The sequence below is a fragment of the Panthera uncia genome (genome assembly GCF_023721935.1).
Source record: "Panthera uncia isolate 11264 chromosome B3 unlocalized genomic scaffold, Puncia_PCG_1.0 HiC_scaffold_1, whole genome shotgun sequence".
In the NCBI taxonomy this organism is placed as follows: Eukaryota; Metazoa; Chordata; class Mammalia; order Carnivora; family Felidae; genus Panthera; species Panthera uncia.
The window spans coordinates 122,452,934-122,477,396 of NW_026057582.1; the positions used below are offsets into that span (position 1 = coordinate 122,452,934).

Below are 24,463 nucleotides of genomic sequence, written 5' to 3' on the forward strand. Positions count from 1 at the left end.
CTCTAGGTTAACCAGCACTTTCTGAAAGAGGGAGCTTGGTGAGCGGGGGCAGCCTAGTTCTTTATTTGGCTGTTTTGTTAGTAGCTGTGTCGTATATCCGGCAGTATATTTACTCGAGATGGATGTCTTTGACATGAATGCCTCAACAGTCAAAAGCTGAATGTCAGGCACTCACATTACAAGAGAAAAAGCTTAATGTTCACTTACACTATAGTAGTCCTCTCCACCTGATTGTGGGCAGCCAGAATGGGAGACTCTTCTAATGCATGCAATACAGCTAAAGAGATATCACTTCAGATACATGGTTGTAAAGAGACCATGGCTTCTCTTGTGTGACTCTTGCACTCCCCACTCTGATGGAGGTCACCCACCATGTTGTGAGGTTCCTTGTGGAGAGGCTCACATGACAAGGAACTGACTGAGGTGCTGGGCCCAAAACCCTTGAGAGGACCTAGATCTTGGCAACAGCCACATAAGGGAGCTAGGACTGGGTGCTCCCCACTGGATTCCCTTTGGATGAGACCATGGCCCCACCCACAGCTTAGCTGAATCCCTGGGAGAGACAGAGTCAGAAGTACCCAGATATGCCACATTCAATTCCTGGTCCACAGAAACTGTGAGGTAATAAATTTTATTGTTTTAAGCACCGAGTTTGGGGACAATTTGTTATATTAAGCAATAGATAACTAATACAATATGTTATGTATACTTGTGTGTGTGTGTGTGTATGTGTGTATGTGTGTGTGTGGAGAGAGAGAGGGAGAGAAGGAGGGACCACACCTGCCTCTATCTGGTCTTATATCTATCTCTCTACATGTTACAAATCATGGGTACACACTGATCATTTCAATTTCAGTCCACTGCTCCAGGGATTCGTTCTAATCTTCCTCACTCTCCATGCTTGTAACCCTTCTCCAACAATGAGAAACCCAGCCCCCATTATCCACAATATATTGATTTCTTTGTTCTGTCCTAGAATACACAGAAAGTAATTTCAGAATCGCTATCCTATGTCTCTGTGAAAACCTAGCCTACTCATGGGAGTTCAGTATTTGTTAGAGCTCTTATTGTCTTTAATTGAAGGCATATAGTCCAAACAATATGAACTCTATTTTTAAAAGGGGGGCGAGTATGCTCTCCCAGCTTCTCTGGGAAGTGAGGAGTGATGTGCAAGAGGGGAAACATATTTTCTTTCCAGACAGCAAATGCTCTGCTTGGCCATTTTGCCCTGGATTGTTCTAACACTCCACAGGAGAAGGGCTGGGACCTGGGCTTCAGGGGCTCACCACTCTGAGGTTTTTCCTCTGAGTGGATGCAGCCACTTTCCTCTCATTAGTGATGTGGTTTTCAAGCAGTCATTAAATTACTTGGAGACAAAGGTGTAGTGTTGCTTTCTGAAGGCCCCTTGGGAAGGTTTTGAATTATAATCATTCCTGTTATTCAAAAAGAAGCCAAGTAACCAGCTGACTCTTAAGACCTTCCCAGAAAGGCTCGGGGAAACATAGGTCCTTCCAGAAGGATGAAAACCCTGATCAGACTGTCTCAGCATGACTAAGACCGGGGCCAGGACTATCTGTGGAGCAACGAAAGTGGCATTGGGGCCTTGATATGACCTCATCGAGAAGGGCGTGTGTGACAAGTGGTCATTGCCGGCACGCTCTGAGGAGACAGCATCCATGGACACAAGGGAACCCCTAAATTGGAACTGCTGCCCAGATGGGTGAGGGCCACAACACCCTCAGGTCACAGGTCACAGGTCACACTGTGACGCTCGTTCTAGAGACTGTGGGAGAGTGGCCACGAACATGAGGCTCTGTCCTCTGCAGTTTCTCCAAGATCTGATTCAGGATTCTCCAGGTTTCACAAGCTAGGTCGCTCCATTTCCCTGTGTCTGCCCCCCCCCCCCTCAGAGATACACACACGTTATATACACACCACATTTTACATAGCACACATGCCACATGCATAGCACACACCACACATATTACACACATCACACATATAATCATACCCACTCACATGCACACCATCACACATGTGCACACATCAGACCACACACACACACACACACACACACCACACATACATCGCACACACGCACAAATACATCACACAAGCACACACATCACACGTACACAAATATCACAACACATATTGAGCCAGGCCTCAAGGAGACACAGGGAAGGATGTTGGCACCCGGTAAGGTGGACAGGTTTCCTTCCTACCTCGCTCAGCTCTACAAAGCCACCCCGTACTGCCAACCTCCTTCAGCACATGTGCGGGCATCACATCCTCTGACACTTGCAGGGGGTGGTGACCCAGCTTGCCCTGGAAGTCCCCAAGCACCCCAAATGCTTCTCCTCTGAAGTCCCCAAGCACTCACACAGCACCGTGCACCAAAAAAAACTTCAACAAATGGATGTAGGTGAATGAGAGGTCAGGAAATGAAAAATGACAACAGCTAATTATTAGAGTGGCAGAGGGTTTTTTTCCCTTTTTAAAAACTTGTTTTATTTTAGATTTTCATTTCAGGCAAACTTTCTATATTTTTAAATAGGTAATACCTTTATATAATTCAAAATTTTAAAGGAAGAAAAACCCAAAGTTTTAATTTTTTTAATATTTATTTATTTTTGAGAGAGAGAGAGCATATGAGCAGGGACAGGCAGAGAGAGGGAGACACAGAATCCAAAGTAGGCTCCAGACTCTGAGCTGTCAGCACAGAATCTGACATGGGTCCTGAACTCACGAACCATGAGATCATGACCTGAACTGAAGTCAGATGCTTAACCAACTGAGCCACCCAGGCACTCCAAAAAACCCAAAATTTTAAAGAGAAAAATATAAGTTCCTGCACGTGGGCATTTATTGCATCTTTATTCATGTTTGCCAAAACTTGGAAGCCACCAACTTCAGTGGGTAAGTGGATAAATAAACTGTGGCTCATCCAGACAATGAAATATTACTCAGCACTAAAAAGAAATGAGCTGTCAGGCCATGGAAAGGCATAGAGCAATCTTAAGTGCATATTAGTAAGGGAAAGAGGCCAGTCTGAAAAGGCTGCATATGTATGATTCCAACTATAGGACATTCTGGAAAGGGCAAAACTATGGAGACAATAAAAAGATGAGTGGTTGCCAGGAGGTGGGGTAATATAGGGATAAATAGGCAGAACACTGAGGATTTTTAGGGCAATATAACTATTCTGCATGATACTATAGTGGTGAACACATGTCATTATACATTTGTCAAATCCCTAAAATATTCAACATTAAGAGTGAACCCTAAGTAAACTGTGGACTTTAGGTGATTATGAATAGTCAATGTAGGTTCAACTTTGGTAACAAAGGTACCACTTTGGTAGACAATGCTGATAATTATGGAGTCTGGGCATGTGTATATGGGAACTCTCTCTACCTCCGTTTCAGTTTTGTTATAAACTAAAACTGCTCTTAAAAAATAAAGTCTTTTTTTTTTAATTTTTTATTTTTTAATATATGAAATTTACTGTCAAATTGGTTTCCATACAACACCCAGTGCTCATCCCAAAAGGTGCCCTCCTCAATGCCCATCACCCACCCTGCCCTCCCTCCCACCCCCCATCAACCCTCAATTTGTTCTCAGTTTTTAACAGTCTCTTATGCTTTGGCTCTCTCCCACTCTAACCTCTTTTTTTTTTTTTCCTTCCCCTCCCCCATGGGTTTCTGTTATGTTTCTCAGGATCCACATAAGAGTGAAACCATATGGTATCTGTCTTTCTCTGTATGGCTTATTTCACTCAGCATCACACTCTCCAGTTCCATCCACGTTGCTACAAAAGGCCATATTTCATTTTTTCTCATTGCCAATAGTATTCCATTGTGTATATAAACCACAATTTCTTTATCCATTCATCAGTTGATGGACATTTAAGCTCTTTCCATAATTTGGCTATTGTTGAGAGTGCCGCTATAAACATTGGGGTACAGGTGCCCCTATGCATCAGTACTCCTGTATCCCTTGGATAAATTCCTAGCAGTGCTATTGCTGGGTCATAGGGTAGGTCTATTTTTAATTTTCTGAGGAACCTCCACACTGCTTTCCAGAGCTGCTGCACCAATTTGCATTCCCACCAACAGTGCAAGAGGGTTCCTGTTTCTCCACATCCTCTCCAGCATCTATAGTCTCCTGATTTCTTCATTTTGGCCACTCTGACTGGCGTGAGGTGATATCTGAGTGTGGTTTTGATTTGTATTTCCCTGATAAGGAGCGACGTTGAACATCTTTTCATGTGCCTGTTGGCCATCCGGATGTCTTCTTTAGAGAAGTGTCTATTCATGTTTTCTGCCCATTTCTTCACTGGGTTATTTGTTTTTCGGGTGTGGAGTTTGATGAGCTCTTTATAGATTTTGGATACTAGCCCTTTGTCCGATGTGTCATTTGCAAATATCTTTTCCCATTCCGTTGGTTGCCTTTTAGTTTTGTTGGTTGTTTCCTTTGCTGTGCAGAAGCTTTTTATCTTCATAAGGTCCCAGTAATTCACTTTTGCTCTTAATTCCCTTGCCTTTGGGGATGTGCCGAGTAAGAGATTGCTACGGCTGAGGTCAGAGAGGTCTTTTCCTGCTTTCTCCTCTAAGGTTTTGATGGTTTCCTGTCTCACATTCAGGTCCTTTATCCATTTTGAGTTTATTTTTGTGAATGGTGTGAGAAAGTGGTCTAGTTTCAACCTTCTGCATGTTGCTGTCCAGTTCTCCCAGCACCATTTGTTAAAGAGACTGTCTTTTTTCCATTGGATGTTCTTTCCTGCTTTGTCAAAGATGAGTTGGCCATACGTTTGTGGGTCTAGTTCTGGGATTTCTATTCTATTCCATTGGTCTATGTGTTTGTTTTTATGCCAATACCATGCTGACTTGATGATGACAGCTTTGTAGTAGAGGCTAAAGTCTGGGATTGTGATGCCTCCTGCTTTGGTCTTCTTCTTCAAAATTACTTTGGCTATTCGGGGCCTTTTGTGGTTCCATATGAATTTTAGGATTGCTTGTTCTAGTTTCGAGAAGAATGCTGGTGCAATTTTGATTGGGATTGCATTGAATGTGTAGATAGCTTTGGGTAGTATTGACATTTTGACAATATTTATTCTTCCAATCCATGAGCAGGGAATGTCTTTCCATTTCTTTATATCTTCTTCAATTACCTGCATAAGCTTTCTATAGTTTTCAGCATACAGATCTTTTACATCTTTGGTTAGATTTATTCCTAGGTATTTTATGCTTCTTGGTGCAATTGTGAATGGGATCAGTTTCTTCATTTGTCTTTCTGTTGCTTCATTGTTAGTGTATAAGAATGCAACTGATTTCTGCACATTGATTTTGTATCCTGCAACTTTGCTGAATTCATGTATCAGTTATAGCAGACTTTTGGTGGAGTCTATCGGATTTTCCATGTATAATATCATGTCATCTGCAAAAAGCGAAAGCTTGACTTCGTCTTTGCCAATTTTGATGCCTTTGATTTCCCTTTGTTGTCTGATTGCTGATGCTAGAACTTCCAGCACTATATTAAACAACAGCGGTGACAGTGGGCATCCCTGTCGTGTTCCTGATCTCAGGGAAAAAGCTCTCAGTTTTTCCCCGTTGAGGATGATGTTAGCTGTGGGCTTTTCATAAATGGCCTTTATGATCTTTAAGTATGTTCCCTCTATCCCGACTTTCTCAAGGGTTTTTATTAAGAAAGGGTGCTGGATTTTGTCAAAGGCCTTTTCTGCATCGATTGACAGGATCATATGGTTCTTCTCTTTTTTTTTGTTAATGTGATGTATCACGTTGATCGATTTGCGAATGTTGAACCAGCCCTGCATCCCAGGAATGAATCCCACTTGATCATGGTGAATAATTCTTTTTATATGCTGTTGAATTCGATTTGCTAGTATCTTATTAAGAATTTTTGCATCCATATTCATCAGGGATATTGGCCTGTAGTTCTCTTTTTTTACTGGGTCTCTGTCTGGTTTAGGAATCAAAGTAATACTGGCTTCATAGAATGAGTCTGGAAGTTTTCCTTCCCTTTCTATTTCTTGGAATAGCTTGAGAAGGATAGGTATTATCTCTGCTTTAAATGTCTGGTAGAACTCCCCTGGGAAGCCATCTGGTCCTGGACTCTTATTTGTTGGGAGATTTTTGATAACCGATTCAATTTCTTCGCTGGTTATGGGTCTGTTCAAGCTTTCTATTTCCTCCTGATTGAGTTTTGGAAGAGTGTGGGTGTTTAGAAATTTGTCCATTTCTTCCAGGTTGTCCAATTTGCTGGCATATAATTTTTCATAGTATTCCCTGATAATTGTTTGTATCTCTGAGGGATTTGTTGTAATAATTCCATTTTCATTCATGATTTTATCTATTTGGGTCATCTCCCTTTTCTTTTTGAGAAGCCTGGCTAGAGGTTTGTCAATTTTGTTTATTTTTTCAAAAAACCAACTCTTGGTTTCGTTGATCTGCTCTACAGTTTTTTTAGATTCTATATTGTTTATTTCTGCTCTGATCTTTATTATTTCTCTTCTTCTACTGGGTTTAGGCTGCCTTTGCTGTTCTGCTTCTATTTCCTTTAGGTGTGCTGTTAGATTTTGTATTTGGGATTTTTCTTGTTTCTTGAGATAGGCCTGGATTGCAATGTATTTTCCTCTCAGGACTGCCTTCGCTGCATCCCAAAGCGTTTGGATTGTTGTATTTTCATTTTCGTTTGTTTCCATGTATATTTTAATTTCTTCTCTAATTGCCTGGTTGACCCACTCATTCGTTAGTAGGGTGTTCTTTAACCTCCATGCTTTTGGAGGTTTTCCAGACTTTTTCCTGTGGTTGATTTCAAGCTTCATAGCATTGTGGTCTGAAAGTATGCATGGTATAATTTCAATTCTTGTAAACTTATGAAGGGCTGTTTTGTGACCCAGTATATGATCTATCTTGGAGAATGTTCCATGTGCACTCGAGAAGAAAGTATATTCTGTTGCTTTGGGATGCAGAGTTCTAAATATATCTGTCAAGTCCATCTGATCCAATGTATCATTCAGGGCCCTTGTTTCTTTATTGACTGTGTGTCTAGATGATCTATCCATTTCTGTAAGTGGGGTGTTAAAGTCCCCTGCAATGACCACATTCTTATCAATAAGGTTGCTTATGTTTGTGAGTAATTGTTTTATATATTTGGGGGCTCCCATATTCGGTGCATAGACATTTATAATTGTTAGCTCTTCCTGATGGATAGACCCTGTGATTATTATATAATGCCCTTCTTCATCTCTTATTACAGCCTTTAATTTAAAGTCTAGTTTGTCTGATATAAGTATGGCTACTCCAGCTTTCTTTTGGCCTCCAGTGGCATGATAAATAGTTCTCCATCCCCTCACTGTCAATCTGAAGGTGTCCTCAGGTCTACAATGAGTCTCTTGTAGACAGCAAATAGATGGGTCTTGTGTTTTTATCCATTCTGATACCCTATGTCTTTTGGTTGGTGCATTTAGTCCATTTACATTCAGTGTTATTATAGAAAGATACGGGTTTAGAGTCATTGTGATGTCCGTAGGTTTCATGCTTGTAGCGATGTCTCTGGTACTTTGTCTCACAGGATCCCCGTTAGGATCTCTTGTAGGGCTGGTTTCGTGGTGACGAATTCCTTCAGTTTTTGTTTGTTTGGGAAGACCTTTATCTCTCCTTCTATTCTAAATGACAGACTTGCTGGATAAAGGATTCTCGGCTGCATATTTTTTCTGTTTAGCACACTGTAGATATCGTGCCAAGCCTTTCTGGCCTGCCAAGTTTCAAAGGAGAGATCAGTCACGAGTCTTATAGGTCTCCCTTTATAAGTGAGGGCACGTTTATCCCTTGCTGCTTTCAGAATTCTCTCTTTATCCTTGTATTTTGCCAGTTTCACTATGATATGTCGTGCAGAAGATCGATTCAAGTTACGTCTGAAGGGAGTTCTCTGTGCCTCTTGGATTTCAATGCCTTTTTCCTTCCCCAGTTCAGGGAAGTTCTCAGCTATAATTTGTTCAAGTACCCCTTCAGCACCTTTCCCTCTCTCTTCCTCCTCTGGGATACCAATTATGCGTATATTATTTTTTTTTAGTGTATCACTTAGTTCTCTAATTTTCCCCTCATACTCCTGGATTTTTTTATCTCTCTTTCTTTCAGCTTCCTCTTTCTCCATAACTTTATCTTCTAGTTCACCTATTCTCTCCTCTGCCTCTTCAAGCCGAGCCATTGTGGATTCCATTTTGTTTTGCATTTCGTTTAAAGCGTTTTTCAACTCCTCGTGACTGTTCCTTAGTCCCTCGATCTTTGTGGCAAGAGATTCTCTGCTGTCCTGTATACTGTTTTCAAGCCCAGCGATTAATTTTATGACTATTATTCTAAATTCACTTTCTGTTATATTATTTAAATCCTTTTTGATCAGTTCATTAGCTGTTGTTATTTCCTGGAGATTCTTCTGAGGGGAATTCTTCCGTTTGGTCATTTTGGAGAGTCCCTTGTGTGGTGAGGACCTGCAGTGCACTTCCCCTGTGCTGTGGTGTATAACTGGAGCTAGTGGGCGGGGCCGCAGTCCGACCCGATGTCTGCCCCCAGCCCACTGCTGGGGCCACAGTCAGACTGGTGTGTGCCTTATCTTCCCCTCTCCTAGGGGCGGGATTCACTGTGGGGTGGCGTGTCCCGTCTGGGCTGCTTGCACACTGCCAGGCTTGTGTTGCTGGGGATCTGGCGTATTAGCTGGGGTGGGTAGGCAAGGTGCACGGGGGGTGGAGGGGCAGGCTTAGCTCGCTTCTCCTTAGGTGATCCACTCCAGGAGGAGCCCTGTGGCAGCGGGAGGGAGTCAGATCCGCTGCCGGAGGTTTGGCTCCGCAGAAGCACAGAGTTGGGTGTTTGCGCGGAGCGAGCAAGTTCCCTGGCAGGAACTGGTTCCCTTTGGGATTTTGACTGGGGGATGGGGGGGGGAGATGGCGCTGGCGCCTTTGTTCCCCGCCAAGCTGAGCTCTGCCATCCGGGGGCTCAGCAGCTCTCCCTCCCTTTGTCCTCCAGCCTTCCCGCTTTCCGAGCAGAGCTGTTAACTTATGACCTCCCAGACGCTAAGTCGCGCTTGCTGTCGGAACACAGTCTGTCCGGCCCCTCCGCTTTTGCCAGCCAGACTCGGGGGCTCTGCTTGGCCGGCGAGCCGCCCCTCCGCCCCGGCTCCCTCCCACCAGTCCGTGGAGCGCGCACCGCCTCGCCGCCCTTCCTACCCTCTTCCGTGGGCCTCTAGTCTGCGCTTGACTCCGGAGACTCCCTTCTGCTAATCCTCTGGCGGTTTTCTGGGTTCTTTAGGCAGGTGTAGGTGGAATCTAAGTGATCGGCAGGACGCGTTGTGAGCCCCGCGTCCTCCTACGCCGCCATCTTCCGGAACCTCCAAAAAATAAAGTCTTTTTCGGGGTACCTGCGTGGCTCAGTTGGTTGGGTGTCTGCCTCCAGCTCAAGTCATGATCTCACAGCTCGTGAGTTTGAGACCCACGTCAAGCTCTGTGCTGACAGCTCAGAACCTGGAGCCTGCTTCAGATTCTGTGTCTCCCTCTTCCTCCCCCTGTGTTTGCCCCTCCCTGCTTGTGCTCTGGCTCTTTGTCAAAAATAGATAAACACCAAAAAATTTTAAAAGTAATAAAGTCTTTCTCAAGAATTTAAAAGGTGTGTCCTCTTCACCCATCACCCATGTTCCCCAGGCCTCCAGATCCCATCTCTTGGAGGGAACCATGTTAGCTACTCCTTGTGAGCCCTTCCCAGTATATTATGTCTATTGTCAAGCAAGTGTGTTTTCATATTAATATTTCTTCTCTGTAACTTTAATGACAATACCCAAGAGATTATTCCATGTCTTACTTTTTTACTTACTATAGCTTGGTGATCATTTCTTATTGATACAGAGAGAAAGTCTTATTTTTTTAATAGCCACAGAGAATTCTATTGATGATTGTTCCATAACACAGGTACAATCCCCTACTGATAGTAGGTGATGTCCAGTCTTTTGATATCATGAACAGTGGTTGCAATAAATAAATGAATATGTGTCATTTTGCATGTATTCAGGGATACTGATAGAGTAAAATACTAAATGGTCAAAAGGTATATGCTTTGTAATTTTGATATTATTGCCAAATTGCCCTTGTTAGAGGTTGTACCAACTTCTAGTTCCAGCAGCCATGTTATATAAGTACCCATTTCTTCACAACCTTCAATATTTTTAATGATAAAAAAAACATTCAGTGAATCTGAGCACCAGTTAGAGAGTCCACTTGTAAAATTACTATGGTGTATGGGTGCCTGGAAGTCCAAAGAAGATGAGGTTCTTGATAGCAGACAAAGTCCTAATCGGATGCTTGCAGACTTTGTTGGCTTTTCCAGTAACTCACATTTATACCAGGGCTTGTCTGGGCACTGGCTTGCTCAGGACAGCATAATGCCCCCTTTGCAGACTTTGACTTGCATGCAAAGCCTAGGTTTTGTAGCCCTATGGAAACCATGAATACCTACTTCCAAGCCATTTCTCTGAAAAAGATTCTTAAAGAGTTGCATCCACCATTATTGAAGGTGTCTATTCAGATGTTTTGGTCAGACTTCCTGTTAGTGATTTTTTTTTTTTTAAGTAAAAGAATGAACTCTGATGATTGTGTGGGACTATATTGGTCTAGTTTTCACTTCTTTCTCTTCCAGGGACAGAAAGCTTGGATAGAAAAAACCTTCTGCAAGAGAGAATGTGTCTTTGTAATTCCCAGCACTAAAGACCCTAACAGGTAAATTGGAAGTCACACCTAAGACATTATCCAAACCAGCACTTGTTCACCAGTTGCCAGCAACTATTCTTGTACTTTCAGGAGGGGGAAGAGGAGGGAAGAAGAATGGCTAGAATCCATTCCCTATGGGAGGCATTAATCAGGGAATACTTCAGCTAAGAAGCTTCTCTGTCAAGATGCAGGAAAGATTGTTGTCTGACACTCATCCTAATCTAATGTGAACTCTCATAACTAGATGGGCCCTCAGTGTTCTTCCTAGTCTTAGGGAGATCAAGATTTCCAGGGTAGCTTCATGGCTTCCTGTTAGAGTTTCATAATGCTATTTAGGTAAATAGGTACCTCCAACACAGTTAAGATCTGAATGGTTAAGTGAACTAGATGTAACTCTATGAAAAGGTGTAGTTTGTACACAAAATGTCAATTTCATTCACCTAAATAAAAATTAATCTGTTGGGGCACGTGAGTGGCTCAGTCAGTTGAGCGTCTGACTCTTAATTTCAGCTCAGGTCATGATCCCTGGGTCATGGGATGGGGCCCCGCGATGGTCTCAATGCTGAGCTGAGCATGGAGCCTGCTTAAGATTCTCTCTCTCTCTCTCTCTCTCTCTCTCTCTGACCCTCCCCTGATTCTGTGCCCTCTATTTCTCTCTGTATCTCTCTCTCTTAAAGTAAAAAAAAAATTAGGGGCACCTGGGTGGCTCAGTTGGTTGAGAGTCTGACTTCCGCTCATGTCATGATCTCACGGTTGGTGAGTTCAAGCCCTGTGGCGGGCTCTGTGCTAACAGCTCAGAGCCTGAAGCCTGCTTCAGATTCTGTGTCTCCCTCTCTCTGTGTTCTGTCTTTCTCTCTCTCTCAAAAATAAATAAACATTAAAAATATTATTTTAAAAAATTAAAATAAAAAAAATTTTTAAAGAAAATGAATCTGTTATAAACTAAACAGAAGGTCTTCTAAAGCCATGAAAGTGATCAGAAATGAATTTAGCTAAACCTTACCATCTCTGAGGACAACAGCTATGGGCTGATTTTGGAGAGCCACTGAGAGGATTCACCCAATATGAAATCCATGCAGATAGGATCACTGACACAGAGCACACAGACTCTCAGACATCACCTAGGTCAGATATGACACATGCAACGTCAGCCCCACCATGTCCCCATGTTCGCCCCCTCCACTACCCCCCTGTAGATTCCTCTCCCTGCTTAAATGCCAGTGATTATCCCCCAAGTCAAGAAATATGCATTAGGGGATAATGTCAAAGATCACGAAAGTCGTTCTTTTGTTGAACCTAAATGTCCCTCCTTATTTCAGTGGCACCCAGACCCTCCTTGATGGAAACTACCTATGCCAGCCCTCCTTAGCATCTGCTGTACTGCAGTCCCCCACATAGCCAAGTGGCTGGGCAGCAGAAGGAGCAGAAAAAGCTTCAGGGACTCACACATGAGACTCTTCTGTGAGCTGCATGGATTCTCTAGCACGGGGTTAAAAAAAAATCCTGGAATGAAAAAATAACCATTTAAAGTCCCTGAAAATGATCCCAAGGGCCAATAGGAAATAGAGAAATATCTATACAAAAACACCTACAAAAATTCAATAGAAAGGCTAGAGTTTGCGGTATTTGAAGCATGAGAGCTCTGTCCCTTCCCCTTCCTGGCTCAATAAGATCAAACTACATCTAAAGGAAGCAGAAGGAAATATTAAATAAAATGGAATAAAATAGAAAATTTTGAAACAATAGAGAAAAATCAATGTAACCAAAAGCTATTTCTTGGAAAAGATCAACAAAATTGACAAACCTTTAGGTAGACTGATGAAGAATTCAAATTACTAGAATCAGAAATGAAAAGATATTACTACCAATCTTACAGAAACAGAAATGAATACAAAGGAATACTAATTTATACACTAATTACAATAAATTAAATAACTTAGGTGAAATGGACAAATTCCTAGGAAGACACAAATTACTAGACCAATTCAAGAAGAAATATGCAATCTAAATAGACCTATATGAAATTAAGACATAGGATTAGTATCAAAAATGACCCACAAAGAAAAGCTTAGGTCCAGATGACTTCACTGCTGAATTGTACTAAATATTTTTCAAAGAATTACACAAATAATCACAAAAATGTCAAAAAAATAGAAGATGAGAAAACATTCCTCAACTCAGTTCCTGGTTTCATGAGGCCAGTACTACCTGTATATTAAAACCAAAGACACCACAAAAAAGGAAAACTACATAACAATATTTTTTGTGAGTATGGATGCAGAAATCCTGAACAAATACTATCAAACCAAATATAGCAACATATAAAAACATAATCAACTGGGATTTATCCCAGGGATGCAAAGTTGGTTTCACATCAGAAAATCAACTAATGCAATACATCACATAAATAGAATAAAAACAAAAATAACATAATCATCTCAACTGACAAAAAAGCATTTGGTAAAATTCAACACCTTTTATGATTAAAAATTGAGGAATTTCTTCAATCTAATAAAGGACATCTATGAAAATCCACAGTTATCATCATACTTAATGGTGAATGATTGGATGCTTTGCCTCTAATATCAGAGATAAGGATGTCCACTCTCACCACTTCTATCCAAAACTGTACTAGAGGTCTTAGCCAAGGAAATTAGGATAAAGAAATAAAAGGCACCCATAGTGGAAAAGAAAAAGTAGCTATCTTTATTGGCAGATGACATAATGTTGTATATAGAAAATCCTAAGTATTCACTAAAAAAAAACTCTTGTAACTAGTAAGCAAGTTCAGCAAGGTTGAAGTATAAAATAAAAATCAGTAAACAAAAATTATGTTTATATCTATCTACTTGCAATGAACAATGAAATAAAATGAAACTAACAAAACAATTCCATGTACAATATCATCAAAAAGAAAAAGATACTTTGGAATAAACTTAGAAAAGAAGTGCAAAACCTATACTCTGAAAAGTGCAAAACACTGTTGAAAGAAATTAACAAAGATCCAAATAATTGGAAAAACAGCCCATGTTCATGGATCAGAAGAGTTAACATTGTTAACAATATTCACAAATTGATCTACAGATTCAATGCAGTCCATATCAGAATCCCAGCTTGCTTCTTTGCAAAAATTGACAAGCAGACTGATATGGAATTGCAAGGGATACAGAATAGCCAAAGCAATATCATTTAAAAAAAAAAAAAAAGAACAAAGTAGGAAGACTCACACACTACTTGATTTCAAAACTTACTACAAAGCTACAGTAATCAAAGTAGTATGGTACTGGCATAAGGATAGACATACAGACCAATGGAATAGAATCAGGAGTCCAGAAATAACCATACATTTGTAGACAATTGATGTTTCAGCAAGGTTACCAAAACAGAGAAAGAATAGTCTCTTCATCAAATGGTGTGGAAACAACTGCGTATCATGATGCAAAGAATGTATTTAGACCCCCACCTCATACCATATATAAAAATTAGCTCAAAGTGTATCAAAAACCTAGGGGCACCTTGTTGGCTCAGTCTCAAGCATCTGACTCCTGATTTCAGCTCACGTCATGATTTCATAGTCGGGATGGAGGCTCACTTTGGGCTCTGCTCTGGGAATGGAGCCTGCTTAAGATTCTCTCCCTCACCCTCTGTCCCTCCCCACCTCAGGCTCTCTCTAAAATTAAAAAAAAAAAAAAAAAAACTGGGGCACCTGGGTGGCTCAGTCGGTTGGGCATTCAACTTCAGCACAGGTCATGATCTCGCAGTCAGTGAGTTCAAGCCCTACATCGGGCCCTGTGCTGACAGCTCAGAGCCTGAAGTCTGCTTCAGATTCTGTGTCTCCCTCTCTGCTCCTCCCCTGCTAGCACTCTGTCTCTCAAAAATGAATAAAATGTTAAAAAAAAACTATCAAAAACATAAATGTAGGGGTTTAAACTATAAAACTCTTAGACAAAAACATAGGAGCAAATCTTCATGACTTTGGATTTAGCAAGAGATTGTTAAATTTGACAATAAAAGTATAAGCAGAAAAAGGACTATATTTTCAAGGTTACTAATGTAGAGAAATGTTTTATTAAGCAACAGAAGAATTCAACAATTTGAAAATTCCTGGAAGATCAATTCTGTCTGTATCAGGAGGACATGATTACACTTTGTCACAGCATGTTTGATAATTGATGCCCATGTTGATGTTTTCAAGACATCAAAAAAGAGTTAAAATATATGCAGTACAGAAGGACAACTATCCAATGTGCTTTAAATGGACTGGTATGTAAATAGATATAAGTTGATTATCTGGAAAAGGCCATCATAAGGGACATTTCTACCCTTAACAGAGCCATATAAGGAAAGTGTTAGTCTGCCCCTGTTCAGGTGCTACCCTCCTGTTGAGTTTAACTCCTCTTAAGGAGGAAAATGTTATGGAAAGACTGTTTTGTCCTTGTTTTCAGGTGTTGTTGTGGCCAGCTTACCAACCAGCATATCCCCCCTCTGCCAAGTGTAACATCCAGCAAAAATGAAGAGGAAAATAAACAGGTGGAGACTCAGCCCGAAAAATGGTCTGTCAGCAAACACACCCAGAGCTACCCAACAGATTCCTATGGAACTCTTGAATTCCAGGGTGGCGGATACTCCAATAAAGCCATGGTAAGACAGGCTTTAAAAAGGGATGCCACTGTGTAAGCTCACAGTCTCTATCAGAGGCCCAGTCTCCCAGCTCCCCAGACTGCAGACACCTGGATCTTCTTTCAGGGTGTGACTCAGTCTTCCTAGATATTTCATTGCAAAGGGAAGAAATATAACTGCACACTCAACTTTTTAGCCATGAGATTTGGAAACTGAGCAATCTTATAAAGAGCACGTAGTGTCACTAAGTTCATACCAGAATTGTGAATCTACAAATCATGCAACCATACTCATCACTGAGTGATGAGTGAGAAATTACGCTATTTGTTTTTTGAGGTTGTTTGGGGTTTGCTTTTGTTTTTTATAACTGTGAACCTTCCACTCCCCCTTGAATGGGTTAGGAGTGTCTGGAAATATTTCCCTCTGAAGTTCATCCACAGCCTCCCTGGGCCTGCATTCAGCTGGCCCAAGAAGACTAAGGTCTTTCACATTTTCACGTAAACAGGGAGTGCCCTCTGCCTTTCAGATGAGCCCTGCCAGAGAAGGGAGGCGTCAGCACTGTGATCCCTTTCAGCTAATTCTGAATAATACTCCCACATGTCCAGTCAGATCGTTTTTGCAATTTCATTTTATTCCACTGGCCCAATGTCATTGTACAAATAAAATTCAGTTGCGTTCCAAATAGCACAACAGAGTCTTCTGGAATGGCACCCTACATATCGGCATGGACACAAAGAGGCTGTTCATAGGGGCAAAGGCATCTGACCATTCATTTCTTCTTCACCTTGGGAAATGGTCAAATCCAGAGATTAACCCAGGATCCCCACTGTCAGCACCAACACAATGTGGCCAGTGAGCACTCCCTCAACAATGCCCTGTCTAACCTCTGGAGACATAGTTCTAGCCGGGCCCCTTTGGAATTGATTTTCTCAAGATTGAGGATTGCCAGGTAAAACACAGGACACCCAGCTGTATTTGGATTTCAGATAAACAACAGATAATTTTTTAGTATAAGCATGTGCCAAATATTGCATAGGTCATACTTACGATAAAACATTTTTCAATGTTCACATAAAATTCAAATTTAACTGGGTGTCCTATATTTTTATTTGCTAAATCTGGCAACTCTTCCAAAGTTCCTTTCCCTCACTTAGCCACAGACACACACAGAAGGACAGAAAGCCAAAACCAAAAGTGGTTGGACACGAACAGTAACCCTGTTCCCCTGTGATACAAGAGGAAAACCAAGAACAGGTACGAGCAACACATACTCTTTTGCAGTATATCCGTGTATCCTATGACACCAAGCCAGATTCGCTGCTTCATCTCATGGTTAAAGACTGGCAGCTGGAACTCCCCAAGCTCTTAATATCTGTGCATGGAGGCCTCCAGAACTTTGAGATGCAACCCAAGCTGAAACAGGTCTTTGGAAAAGGTCTGATCAAAGCCGCCATGACCACTGGGGCCTGGATTTTCACTGGGGGCGTCAGTACCGGTAAGAGCAGGCCCCTCCCCTTCCTGTAAACATACAAACCCAGAACTCATTATAGTTCCCAAAGAGTTGTTGAATAATTAAGATCAAAAAAACAAAACATATTGCAACCTGACAATATTTATGACAGAAGTGAAATCTTTGTCCAGTAGCTTATTTTTTTATTTTTATATTTTAGTGACAATGGTCAACATTTCCAGCACCCACGATGTGCCATTCCTCGAACTGAGTCCTGTACAAGCCTTGTTCTCACTGAGGCCCTTGACAATCCTTTTTGCCATCCTATGGGAGAGGAAACAGAGGAAGGGAAGGGTTAGGGCCATGCCAAGCAGTCTGACTCTTGACTTTGGCTGAATGTAGCCAAGGAGCCCCACTCACTTCCATCTTTAGGTCTTAGAAATTTGTAAAGGAAATCCCTGTACCATTGCTTTGGTTTTTGGTTTTTGTTTTCCCTTTTCTAGGAGCTAATGCAGGGTGACCAGTTATCATGAGCTCAGACTTCTAATGTACTTTCTTTTAATGATGAAGATCATTATGCTTCAACCCTATTCCATAGGGAATGGAGTGGTTCAGAGAAGGGGTCCCTAAAGTTCATAAGTAATGGTATGATGGGAGGAAAGGGCCTAAAAATATGATCCATGGCTATTTGTAGGTGTTATCAGCCACGTAGGGGATGCCTTAAAAGACCACTCCTCCAAATCCAGAGGTCGGGTTTGTGCTATAGGAATTGCTCCGTGGGGCATCGTGGAAAACAAGGAAGACCTGGTTGGAAAGGATGTAAGTGTTTTCTCCCCAGATATTGGCAATTTTTCAAATCAAAGTCTTTATATTGAGATAACTGTGGATTCCCTTGCAGTTGTAAGAATAATAAAGAGAGGTCCCATATGTCCTTCCTCCTTTTCCCAATGGTAACATGTTGCCAAATGTGGTATAGTATCACAACCAGGATATTCATATCAATACAGTCAAGATACAGAGTATTTCCATCACCATTAGCATCACTCATGTTGTCCTTTAATATCCATGCCTAATTCTCTCTGACCTCTACCATCTCTTTAACCTCTGGCAGCCACTAATCTTCCCCTTATCTCTATAATTTTATTATTTCAAGAATGTTCTATAAATGGGACCATGCACTATGTAACCTTGAAGACTGCTGTTTTGTGATTTTTTTTTTATTGTTGTTGTTTTATTCCACATTCCTAGAGATCCATCCAGGTTGTCGTGTGTATCAATGGTTCGTTCCCTCTTATTTCTGAGTGGTTTTCCACAGTATGGGTGTATACCACAGTTTGTTTACCTGTGTATCTGTTGAAGCGCATCTGAGTTGTTTCCAGTTTGGCTATCACAAATGAAGTAACTATAAATGTTCATGTACAGGATTTTGTGTTACTGTCAGTTTTCATTTCTCTACAGTAAATGCCCAGAAGTGTGATTGCTGGGTTGTCATCATCTAAAATGATTTATTTGTTTTTTCTAATTTAATATAGAAATTTGCAAACAGAAATTTTCAACAGAGAGAGGACAGGGAAGCAAGAGTAGGTTTAAGTGCACAGTTAGATGAAGTTGCCACTACATACGTATGTATACTGCCTGCTTCCCCTGGTAGTCTTAATGTCTACGTTCTGCAGCGCTGATCTATGTTGTGCATTTTGCCAGGTAACGAGAGTGTACCAGACTATGTCCAACCCCCTAAGCAAGCTCTCTTTGCTCAACAACTCACACACTCACTTCATCCTGGCCGACAATGGCACCCTGGGCAAATACGGTGCCGAGGTGAAGCTGCGGAGGCAGCTGGAGAAGCACATCTCTCTGCAGAAAATTAACACAAGTAAGTTCTGGCAAAGCCCATGGGTGCTGGGCTGCCACCCCTGCCATGAAACCCAGGCTTAAATGGAAACTTCCCAAGTGTGTTTAGAGTTTCCACTTTGATTCTCATCAGATCCACAGAACAACAGATCAACAGACTTGTCTAGAGCCCTTAGTCTGGCCAGGTACCAAATCACACTTGCTGAGCTGTGTGGTGATACTCTGCCCCAGGTTTACAGGGAGGGGCCATGTGAGAAACAGCCCTATAGCAGTTGTCATGGTGACAGCATTGCCCATCATGTTGCCCAATGTAATTACTGTAGTTATTTTTGTAATGTTTGAACACGAAGAAAGTTCCTCACTCAAAGATATAGTAGGATTTCTCCTGTCAACTAAGTGTTAGTTGATCATTAAATTAAATATCTCTGTAGCTCTGGGTCTCTCACCTAGACTAAGGTGAGCTGGATGGGGAGACTTGTGGAGACAGCCACAGGAAACATCTGCTCCCCATGGCCCCACCTGTGCTGGTCCAGGTGGCACAGCCCTACAGCAGGGCTGCCTCCAGGGGGTGGGTGGTGAGGTCAAGCTCAAGAGAAAGGAACAAACCACAACCAGATGAAATGATAATGACTGGTTAGGATGAAAATAACTGTTGTTATCTCTTGAAATGTGCTCCCACTCTGGCAATACTTATTGCCAAAATATTATTAAAATATTTTAAAGACTATTTTGTTTTCACCATCCCTGATAAGGTTTTTGTGAAAGCCAGTCTAAGGCCTGGAAATGGTCATTGTCAAGCCCAATTAAGGACCTGTGAGCGCAAGTGGTTAGAATGGTTGCCTGCAAAGGGGACTGTGGATAAACTACTTGGTGACTGATTTTTTTGTTCTCACATTTTTAATTGTCTTGGACTCATAACTTTTCACACTGCCCAACTTCATCTGGCCATGTGACTTGTGGGCTTCCCTTTGTCATCCTTTGCCTAGGGCTCTGAGTGAGGCAGGGACAGCAAAGGGGTGCTCAGTCGTCACCTCTCACAGCTTGGAGCTTCGGGGAATCCAGCCTATACCAAGAAGAACCAATTTTGCCCTGTTTCTAGAAAATGAAGTGATTTGGCCACCAGATTCCTGAAGATTTAGAATGTCAAGCCTTGCTTGGCTTGGAAATCTCAAAGGCAGGGTCCGCCTCATCTTTACCTGTTTTTCCGGTATCTGTTGGCCGGGACCTGGCACAAAACAGACGGAGAAGAGAAAGTTGTTCAAAATTTTTTAGAGTTCCTGACTATAGAAATGCATCATGGAAGCAAACCAGAAACTCTGAATTCGGCCACTTGAAATGTTTAGATTTCCTCCTAATGTATGCTAGCAGATTTTATCTGAAGGCCTTCAGAACTATGAGACCAAGGACATTTCTCCTACTTGCCATTTGTTAATGTTGATCAAGTAACTCCCATCACAACTAATGGACGCCTGGGAAACACGCTTAGAATATAATTTGTCCTGGCCAATCTGGGGTAAAATTGTCAAGTAGACAAGTTTGTCTCTGTGGCTCTTCCACTCCCACTGTCCTCCCTCTCCAGAATCTCAGATTCTTGGACTCCTCCTGCTTCCTCCTGCTTCTCAGAGTTCACCCTGCTTGTTCTGCCTCCAGAAGTTAGCCTGTCCCTACCACATTCCCAAAGATTCCTACTATCTGATGGAGACAGAGGGAGGACTCAGGGAATAAGTTACTAACTGATGGGTTAATAATGGTGGTCCAAGTTGCCCTCTCAGGTAATTTGTGCCATGTCGTTGGTGTGTATGATAAATGTGTTTTACGTTGCAGGGCTGGGACAGGGTGTGCCTGTCGTGGGCCTGGTGGTGGAAGGAGGCCCTAATGTGGTTTCCATTGTCTTGGAATATCTCCGAGAAGACCCTCCAGTCCCCGTGGTGATTTGTGATGGCAGTGGGCGAGCCTCGGACATTCTGTCTTTTGCACACAAGTACTGTGAAGAAGGAGGGTAGGATTTCTGACATGTTACAAAGGGTGGGTTTTTAACTGCCTTCTTGTTAGGCCAAGAAGAAAACCCTAAGTGATACATTTAGCCATTCCAAAAATGCTAAATAATGAAGATTTACTAGATCTCTCCCATTTTCTGAGGTCAGCATGTGAGGGAGCTGTCAAGAGCATGATGTTTCTTACAGAATTCTTTCTCTGGGGGAATATACTCTCTTCCAACTTCATTTTCCCTTATAAGGTTTTCAACCAGCCTGGAATTCAGGACACGTGTGAATGCAGTTTTTGACTGTGGTCCCTTTTTGTCTCCTAGCCTGGGATACCCTCCAATGGTAAAGTTTCAAATCAAAGACACCAGACGGACATAGAGTTGTCTGATTTATTCATGTACAGATTTAACTCATATTGTTTCCTTCTCTTTTGCATTTCCTTTGAACAGGATAATAAATGAATCCCTCAAGGATCAGCTTCTAGTTACCATTCAGAAAACATTTAATTACAACAAGACACAATCTCATCAGCTGTTTGCAATTATAATGGAGTGCATGAAAAAGAAAGAACTCGTAAGTGTCTTGAGTTTATTTCCAAACCAGCTCCACAGAGAGAATTATGTTTCCTTTCTAATTCTGCCCATATGTGCATGATGGACTTGTTCATATTTTAGTTTCAGACTTTTCCAAGGGGCAGTTTACAAATCCCTACCAAATTGGCTGTTATGCCCACGTGATAGAAACAGACTAAGCATGCACAGGGAAGGGACCAAAGTGCTTTCAGAGCTTAGCACGCGTTAGGTGACACCATGCTACTTTGCACCAGTTCTGAGGTTTATGATATTAATCATACGTAAAGCCATGAGGAGCGACAGACACACCCTTTTAGGTGCACTTACAAAATTCTATCACTTCACTCTCCAAATACAGTAATTATTTCCCACTCCTTGCCTCCCTAATTATGCTTGTAAGGAATACACACATAAGGTAGCCCCTTCAAAATTTTAAATCTAGAGGGATGCCTGGTTGGCTCAGTTGGTTGAGCATCCAACTTCAGCTGAGGTCATGGTCTCATGGTTCATAGGTTCAAGCCCTGCATCGGGCTCTGTGCTGACAGCTCAGAGCCTGGAGCCTGCTTCAGATTCTGTGTCTCCCTCTCCCTCTCTGCCCCTCCCCCACTCATGCTCTGTCTCTCAAAAATGAATAAATGTTTTAAAAAAGTTTTTTTAATTCTAAATCTACAAATTTCCTACAACTGTAGCAGTTTTCTGAGTAGAAATTATTTTGTCAACTTGGTAGCAATTTAGATATTGGAGTATGTAGATACTGAATGGGCTCTTTCCTCTTGAGAGTAGTGGAGTAGATTGGGTAAATAATAAAATAGGTATCCAGGCAAAGACTCAGAGTCAGGACAATCAAAGTTATCACTTGTGGAAATGAAAGACACCTGGCTTAAAATCATTCCACTTCCAGAATCATTGAATCGCATGTCAGTCTCTATGGTCCTTTAAAAAAAAAAATCCAATTCTCCCTTTTAGTTTCAACTTTGCTTTACCTGGTCTTTTCATGATTAACTTGTTTTCAGGTCACCGTGTTTAGAATGGGTTCTGAGGGTCAGCAAGACATCGAGATGGCAATTTTAACGGCCTTGTTGAAAGGTGAGCTCTCAGGAAACAGTGACTCCTGGCCTCTCAGTGCTGGCCTAGGCCAGGGCTTTGCTCATGGCCAAGAAACCACACTCCCTCTTCTCCTGCCAGGAACAATGTCTACTGGTGATCGAATCCAGAGCCAGTCAGGCTGCCTGGAGTTATCTCACTGTGAAGCCATGGCAGAACAACAAAGCTCACAATGGGTGTCTTGGGAAGGGGTATTTTCTGCGGGTGCCAATGGACCATGTGGGCGGAAGTCAGACCAGTTTCTATTCATAACTAGTTCATTAAGGGTTTCCTCATAGAGGGGGAACATGGGTGGTTTTTCATTTGCCATCACTGCAATGATTTGTTCAATTTCCCCATCCTGCTCCTAATGATAGGCTATGACCTGGCCACTCACAGGGTCACTCTAGGACACACATTTCTTCTCTGCCTCTTGGCTACTCTAGGACAATGAGAGGGCAGGGATGAGAGAGGAGAGTGTCACCATCGGACCAGGTGCCTGGGAGTGCTGTGCTGGTCTCCCCACGGCTGGGGGCTGGTGCTCTTGGCCTGTGCCCACCTTTGGCCTGAAAGGGCTGATGTTAAGGCAGTCCCAGGGCTTCTGCCCTCCTGCAGATGAGGGTCCTGGAATCACCAGGTTCCTCCTCTGTCCCTTCAGGGACACCAAGCCAAGCAGACATGGAAAGAGGTGGCCTCCAACCTCCTCCCAGGCAGCTCTTTGAGAATATGGAGTTCTTAGCTTTGGGGCCTGAGTAGTCACTCAGGGACAAGAGAAAAGGCAGGAGTGCTTAGTTCCAGGCTGGTGTGAGCCAGCCCAGGGAAGCCCGTGCTCACCTCCCAGCACCTGCCTAACTGGGGCAATCCAGGCATGGAGTGAGAAAAGCCTTGTTTCTTGCCTTTCCAGGGACAAATGCATCAGCCCCGGACCAGCTGAGCTTGGCACTGGCTTGGAACCGCGTCGACATAGCACGAAGCCAGATCTTTGTCTTTGGGCCCCACTGGCCGGTGAAACTAAGTGTTTTTCATCTCATACTAGCATGACCTTGTATAGATGATATATTAGTATGTTCTCCCTCATTACACAGATCTCAAGAAATTATCTGGGGTTTCTGATGATCCAACGTTAAATGCATTAGGGTCATTAAATGTTGCTATTTAACTTCCAAGAACCAGAAAGAAGAGCCACTAGTACTAATTATAGATTCAAAACAGTACTCTTGAAGAAATAACCACTAAATATTTTATCTTTGCTGGTGAAGTGGGGTTTACCCTTTTAAAGAAAAAGAAGAAAGAAAATAGCCCATTAAAATTAAATACAACAGTTGCATTGAGAGCATCGTCTTTTTAAATTATGTTCCATGGTACCCTGGAGGCCTAGAGAATTTTAGGGTGGGGGGGGTCTTTGGGGGTGTGGTATGTATGTGTCTGTGTGTAGCATGTGTGTGGTGTGTGTTATGTGTGTGGTGTGGTGTGTGATGCCTGTGTATGGTTTAGTGTGTGTGTGGTATATATCTGTGGTATCTGTGTGTGTATAATAATGATTAATGTGTGACAAGATGTTTGTGGGTGTGATACAGCTGTGTGTGTGAGTGGTAGGTGTGTGTGTGTGCAGAATGAACATGTGTGGTAATCACCTCTAGGCTTTCTTATTTCCTGATGGTTCCATTTTCACGCCAGCCTGTTTTCATCTCATGAATGCCATACCTGAGGATACAAATTGGATGTTTTAAAGTCCTCTTCTGTTCCCTAAATTATCTCTATTTTTCTCCCTGGTCAGTTGCTCCCATTTGTCCACTTTGTCTTTTTCTGTTGCAGATCCTGGCTTCTCCATCCCCATTTCCAAATGAGGGATGGGACCAATTAATCATAGGAAGCTTACTTTGCCATTAAACAGCTCTACTTTGCCATGTGCAGATTGGAACAGACTAGTGAGGCTCTGGACCTCTCTATACAGGTCCTTCCAATGATTTAGCGACCATTCTTCTGGTTTCTGCCTGCGGGTGAAGCCCAGGAATGCAGTTACTCTGCACCTGCCCAAGGGGGTGTTGGCAGGGCACACAAGAGGGGATGGGGGATGAATGGCCTCCTGTCCTGTAGACAGTCCTTCCACTGATCACCATGCTTTCTA

At 42.3% G+C, this 24,463-nt stretch overlaps 1 protein-coding gene across 1 annotated transcript in view; it reads left to right on the forward strand.

The window, feature by feature from the left end:
- TRPM1 (transient receptor potential cation channel subfamily M member 1) overlaps nucleotides 1-24,463 on the forward strand; it is a 102,170-nt gene that overhangs the window by 22,123 nt on the left and 55,584 nt on the right. Inside the window, 9 exon segments of the mRNA XM_049613962.1 lie at nucleotides 10,704-10,783; nucleotides 15,220-15,415; nucleotides 16,676-16,889; nucleotides 17,539-17,663; nucleotides 18,546-18,717; nucleotides 20,520-20,694; nucleotides 21,130-21,253; nucleotides 22,266-22,338; nucleotides 23,240-23,340. Of these exon segments, the coding sequence (XP_049469919.1) occupies nucleotides 10,704-10,783; nucleotides 15,220-15,415; nucleotides 16,676-16,889; nucleotides 17,539-17,663; nucleotides 18,546-18,717; nucleotides 20,520-20,694; nucleotides 21,130-21,253; nucleotides 22,266-22,338; nucleotides 23,240-23,340 (1,260 nt within the window).